The sequence below is a fragment of the Cryptomeria japonica genome, chromosome 10, assembly GCF_030272615.1.
Source record: "Cryptomeria japonica chromosome 10, Sugi_1.0, whole genome shotgun sequence".
NCBI lineage: Eukaryota > Viridiplantae > Streptophyta > Pinopsida > Cupressales > Cupressaceae > Cryptomeria > Cryptomeria japonica.
Window position 1 is genome coordinate 724,895,912 of NC_081414.1, and position 6,413 is coordinate 724,902,324.

Sequence of the window (6,413 nt, forward strand, 5' to 3'; positions counted from 1 at the left end):
TTTGTAGTGTATTTGCACTAATATTATCCTTGTTTTGCAACTAAATAGACTGCTAATCAGTAATTTAATGTGTTAACTTATTTGTACTTATTAATGGGGAAGAAAGGTAGTAGTGTAAATGCAAATAGGGGGGGAACAAAGCTTCCCACCTACATAGGTGTGAGAAAGAGGAAGTGGGGAATGTGGGTATCTGAAATTAGACAGCCGAGGAAGGAGAAGAGGATATGGCTTGGCTCATTCCCCACACCCAGAGATGGCTGCTCGTGCACACGATGCAGCTGCCTTTGCCTTAAGAGGGGAATCGGCCAATTTCAATTTCCCTGACTTAATACATTCTATTCCTTGCCCTTCAACTTCATCTGCAACAGACATTCAGGCGGCTGCAGTCGAAGCTGCATATTTTTATGCTCAACAGCCAGTGGAACAAGAAGCACCACAGCTATGCTCTAACACCAAGAATGATGATGGTTTTATAGACCCAGAGGTGTTTCCACAAAATCAATCTCAATTAATTAATCCTGCAGTGAACCAAATGGACAAGAATGTGATGTTGGATTCATGGCTGGATTGGCCAAACTTGCTAATGAACATTGCAGATGGCGTGCTGATTGGATCATCTCTCCTATTTGGTAACCCCATGACTAGAGAAGAAGATCGAGATGACCAATTTACATCACTTTGGGATTTCACTTAGACTAGCAAGGTAAAGTTAGACAAGAAATCCATGGGTGATGGACTAGAATCACCAACTAAAGAAAAAGAGATCATGAAGATATACCGTTGAAGCGCTTACAATGCCTAAGATTGATTTCCAGTTGATTCAGAAAGGTCTGTGTTGTATAGTTGTTTGGATTAGAATGCAAAATTTAGGAAAATTTAGAGCTATATAATTGCTTCGATCGAAATATGTAGAAACGTTTATCGATATACGGTGACTTCCTTTAAATTGAAGTATATGGCACCTGCCCGTAACACTTTTCTTTGTAATGAATATAAATGTTTTTCGCCTTGGGTTTTCCTCATGGTAACATTCAGCTATTGTTGAAACCCAACACATCTGTACATTTAAGAGATTTCTATCTTGCAAGGTTTTGGGTCTTTTTTAAAAATGTAATTAGTTGTTTGTTTATTAATTCCCATTCATGTCATCCATCTGTATGTCCCTTTGAAAATCAACTATTATTTTTAGTCCCTGCCTTACAAGGGAGACTTATGTTTTCATCTCACTTCTTGCAATTAATTTGTTTTTGGGAAATCATGTGAGAAGCTTTATCCTAAGTTCTCTATTGATTTCTTCTTTAAACTGATTTTATCTGCTAGTTTCTGTTTGGTTGCTCCAATTTTCTCAGTGGTTTTATCTATTTTTATTTCCAAACATGTTACTTACATCGAATCAAAGGAAGATTATTATTAAATATTTAAATGGCAGTGGAAACTAGAACGGCACGAATCCTGTAGCAGGGTGCGTGGCATCTTGCATGATGGCTCATGTGCCCTATCTAAATTTCCGCATCTTTGTTGTTTGCCAGCCCCTCACAAACCTGTCTGTCTCATATCCATCCAATATTATTCCTCCATGAACCTGCTGGACGTGTTCAAAAGATGTGACTTTGGAACATGCAGGAAGAACAGTGGCAAAGGTAATGAAGTTTATCTTCAACCCTGTCAGCTGCATTTGTCTGAAAAAATTTTGGACTCTTCAAATTTCCCATCTATGGATGTGTCTGTTGCCTCAGCAGTAGTTCTCCCGGGCGTAAACACAGAGGCAGTAATGATCGCTCATGTACATCTTGCAGAGGGGAAAGGCTTCCTCTTCACTCAAACTAGCTTCTACTGCAACACTGAGATCAATATGATCAGAACCTATACCAGCAGTGAGAAGAAGTTATAATTTCATAGCCTTCTTGATCTGATCTGCGGTCACATAGGCTGGATTGTAAAGCGTAGTATTCAGAACATGCATATCAGGTATTTGATTTTCAAGTTCTGCAAACAAGCATAAAATACATTAAAAATTTGTAATTCAACTTGGCAGATTTTGGTTCTTTATTTTTTTATTTTTTTTAACATTCGAGTCATATGTTGCAGCTTATTTAATGATCATTGCTTGGATGCTACAACTGTTGCACATCCTTCTATTAAGTCGTTGATTTTAATGCCTTGCACAATGCTTGGAGTAGAGGGTTTTTTATCTATACAAAGAATATCAAGCTTGACGTCGCTACATTTGTCATATACATTCTTGACAAATTTGCCAGTGAAAAGTTCCAAATTTTAGGATGGAAGGTGCACGATGGTTTGATAATTTTGCACTCTTAGTCCTTGCAATCCGAGAGTATTTTAAAAACGTAACATACAACTTTCATTCGGTGGAAACAGCTTTATAAATTTATACAAAATTTAGAGGACGTAAACAATTTGGAGGAAAGTCATCGTTTCCTTCCATACCCTGCACAAAACACTTTAGTTGCTCATACGTCGTGATATTTGTCATATACATTCTTGATAAACTTCCAGTGAAAAGTTAGATATTTGAGGCTGCAATGTGCGTATGGCTTGATCATTTATCTGTGTGCTCCATTGCTTATTTTCCGATTACTATTAGTCCCTGCAATCTGAGAACAAAACATCCAACTTCCATTTCAGTGAAGACAATTTTACAAATATACAAAATTTGGAGGAAAGTCATCGTTTCCTTCCATGCCCTATGCAAAACACTTGAGTTGCTCATGCGAGACATATGATCTCTTATTCATGATTTCACATCCCCTACTAACACATAGGCCATGGTCTGCTATCATAACATTTTTCCTAGTCATTGTATCACCGTTTTGAACTGCACATACCTTTCAAGTAGACATTTTTATTAACACATTTTGTCAAACAATTTCATATACCATATTCATGTACACATTTAAAACTCCCTTTATAACCTATGCAACAAAGAACAATTTACACGCCTTAGCTATGCTCCCATACTCTGCATGCATGTCACCAAGTGCATTTAAACCTATAGCATCTGACAAACAATCCCCTTTCATTTATGCTGCAATGGATACCAATACTCTTTTCCAACACTGCCATGCTCTTGAATGTTTATAAATCCTTTTCAAAATCAAAATCCATTTTGCACACGCCCTACGCAGCTTGAGTTTCTATTAAATGAAAATTGTTGGAGGCATAACATCAAACAATCCGCACACCTACCTCAGCTGCCAAATTGTAACCATAGGCCCACATTCAACAACTCCTTTACAAATCGATGGCTGCATCTATAAACGGATCTTTCGTACAGCCTGTTCGCAACAGGTTAGTCAATCACAACCGTTAATTGTAAAATCGACCGTGTAAAATGCTCGACTAACACGCGTGTTAGTCAATCCGTACTGTCGTTTTAGAGCCAGAATAGACACGTCCCAATTCGATGGCATGCTTATTATTGTTCATAATTGCATTTGTGAAAACCAAAACCAATGCAATCAATCAGTAAAGTAGTTGAATTCATTTATAACTGAATAGAGGTATAGTTACTTGAATTCATTTATAACTGAACAGAGTAGTTGAATTCATTTATAACTGAATAGAGGTATAGACTTGAAAAATCACATCTTTGGACGGCAAGTCTATGAGACCAAGACATTTATACAATACTTTGAAAGAGAAATCCATTCACTACATTTCTGTGTAACAGTTACGACTCCAGCCATTCTTTGGAACAAATGTTAGACCATAAATTAGGATTATATTTGCAGTTGCATTTCTATTTGTATTTCCTTTTCAATATGCAAGTAGGTATCAGAAGCAACATATCCTTCACAGTATAGTAATGTGAAATTCAATGAGGGTTTCAACAATCTTTGGCATCTCGAACATGAAACAATGTCATAGAACCGATCTTAGATAAAATAGTGTCAGAACAGATCTCAGATAACTATCGTGCTTGATAGGTAGGTAGCTAAGCATTTAATTGTTTTAAGATTCATATGCTTTCTGTCGACCTTTCCACATTTTGCAATAGCTATTGATATTGCAAAAACAATTAATTTGAATGAATACACGAGGCAGGTTCAAGTCTTTAAAGGAATACAAGTCAGGCTAATTTAGTGCAGCAATTAGGTAGGAGACATGCAAATTATATTATTTTCTTTCTATTAAACTGGCTCAAAATAACAAAACACAAAATACAAACTGTAAAAACTAATTACAGATTACTATCCTATAGGCAGTGATCAAGAGCCTGTTTCAATTACATTAAGCAAAAAAAGAGATTCTCTTAGCTCACTGGAAATCAGATTTGCTCAATTGGAGCTACAAAATGTTAAGAACGATCATTGCTCAACTGACAAACCATACAGTCAGGAGCTATCTTGCTCAACTGACAAAACACTCACACAGGTTGCTACTGTTCACTTCTATGCACTCAATCCGGAGTTGCACTTCTCTCTGTTCTCCTCTGATTTGTTGATCTGCACTAGACTCTGCAACTAAACTAACTGGAGAATGTTCTCTCCTTTTGTCTCTTTTTTGTCCACTCAAAATTCCCCCCAAATTCAAATTTCAAATGCTTAGCTACCTTCATCAATTCTCAGCAATCTACCATTCACGTTAGGAGCAGTTGGGTGAAAATCCCAACCAAATCTTTTCCAGACTGTTTCGCTTCATCTCTCCTGACAGGTAGGTGGGGATAAATCTATTAGGGGCTGCCTGAGCTTAGGGAAATAAATATTTCCAAGACACCCCCCTTTTTCTTGAGCTGACAAACTCGATCAAAATCCAAAACAACTAAGCCCAAATTTCTCCTTAGGCGCACGGAGTTGTGTCTACCCAATGGGTTGGTGAAAATGTCTGCTAGGTGCTACTCAAACTGACAAAATTCTAATTTTATTTCAGAATTCTCAACTAAAATTCTAATGAAGTGATGTACTTGATTTCAATGTTCTTGGTTCTTCCATGAAACACATGATTTTTGCTCAATGCAATTGATGAAACATTGTCACAAAAGATCATTGTTCCATCCACTTGTTCTTCCTTCAAATCTGCCAAGATTCGTCTTAGCCAATAGCTTGAGATGTTGCTGCATTCACTACTATATACTAAGCCTTAACTATTGATAGGGCAATAATGGGTTTCTTCTTAGAAGCCTATGAGATTACACCCGAACCCATATGAAACACAAAGCCCGATGTGCTCTTCCTATCATCTACACTTCCTGTCAAATTACTATTTGTGTAACCAATCAGCCTAAAATCACTTATAACATTGTACAAAATGTCATATCCCTTGGTTCCATTCACATACCTCAGGATTCTCTTACCCGCTTGTTAATGAATGTCCTTTGGAGTCTCCATAAATGTAGAAATCAGACTCACTGCATGCATTATATAAGGCCTAGTTGTTGTCAAATACATCAAAATTCCAACCAAACTCTTATACTTGGTCGGATCAACATTTCTACTACAATCTTCCTTTCTCAAATTAAGACCTATGACTATTGGTGGTGGTGTAGGCTTGCTACCATACCTTCTAAATCTCTTCAAGATATCTTTAGTATATATTTCTTTAGAGATAAATATCCCATCATGCATTTGTTTTGCTTCTAATCCTAGAAAATAACTCAAGAGACCTAGATTTGTCATCTCAAACTCTTTTTTCATGGCCTGTTTAAAATAAGCAATGAGGAAGTCATCATCCCCAATAAAAACTAAATCATTGAAACATACAAGACAAGAATGAGAATCTTACCATTAGTTGTCCTTATGTAAAGAGTGGGCTCACTATTTCTTTTGCCAAAGCCATTGCTCATCAAATATGAGTCTTGATCTTGTTGTACCACACCCATGGAGCTTTCTTTAGCCCATAAAGGGCTTTCTTCAGCTTATATACCTTGTCTTCATGACCCCAAACTTCATAACTAGGTGGTTGCTCCACATAAACCTGTTCTTTTAATAGTCCATTGAGGAAGGCAGACTTCACATGCATTTGAAATACCTTCAATTTGTGTTGAGTTTCAATAGCTCTGACTGCCTGCACGGTCTCTATTCTTGATATGGGGTCATACATCTCATCATAGCCTCTCCCAAACTGTTGTTTTTACCCCTTGACAACCAATCTAACCATATGTTGTTCTATTCTTCCTTCGACATTGCTCTTGGTCTTATAGACCCATTTAACGCCAATGACTTACTTGTTGGAAGGAAAATTAGTTAACTCTCAAGTGTCATTTATCTCTATTCCATCTATTTCCTTATCCATGGCCTCACACCATTTCTCCTCTTTAATAGCATCCTCAAAATAAATTGGATCACTATGAGAAAATAATGCAAAGTTCACATTTCCATCAAAATCTTCTCCATACCTTTCACCTTGGTAGATCTCCCTTAGACTCTTGGTCTTCTTTAGCATTAGGGAGCGGT

General features: G+C 37.1%; 1 protein-coding gene across 1 annotated transcript; it reads left to right on the forward strand.

The window, feature by feature from the left end:
- Nucleotides 1-253: 253 nt before the first annotated feature.
- On the forward strand, nt 254-694 carry LOC131040053 (ethylene-responsive transcription factor ERF024-like). Its single transcript, XM_057972940.2, has one exon. It carries the CDS (start codon nt 254-256, stop codon nt 692-694), a length of 441 nt encoding a protein of 146 aa, XP_057828923.2.
- Nucleotides 695-6,413: the final 5,719 nt, after the last annotated feature.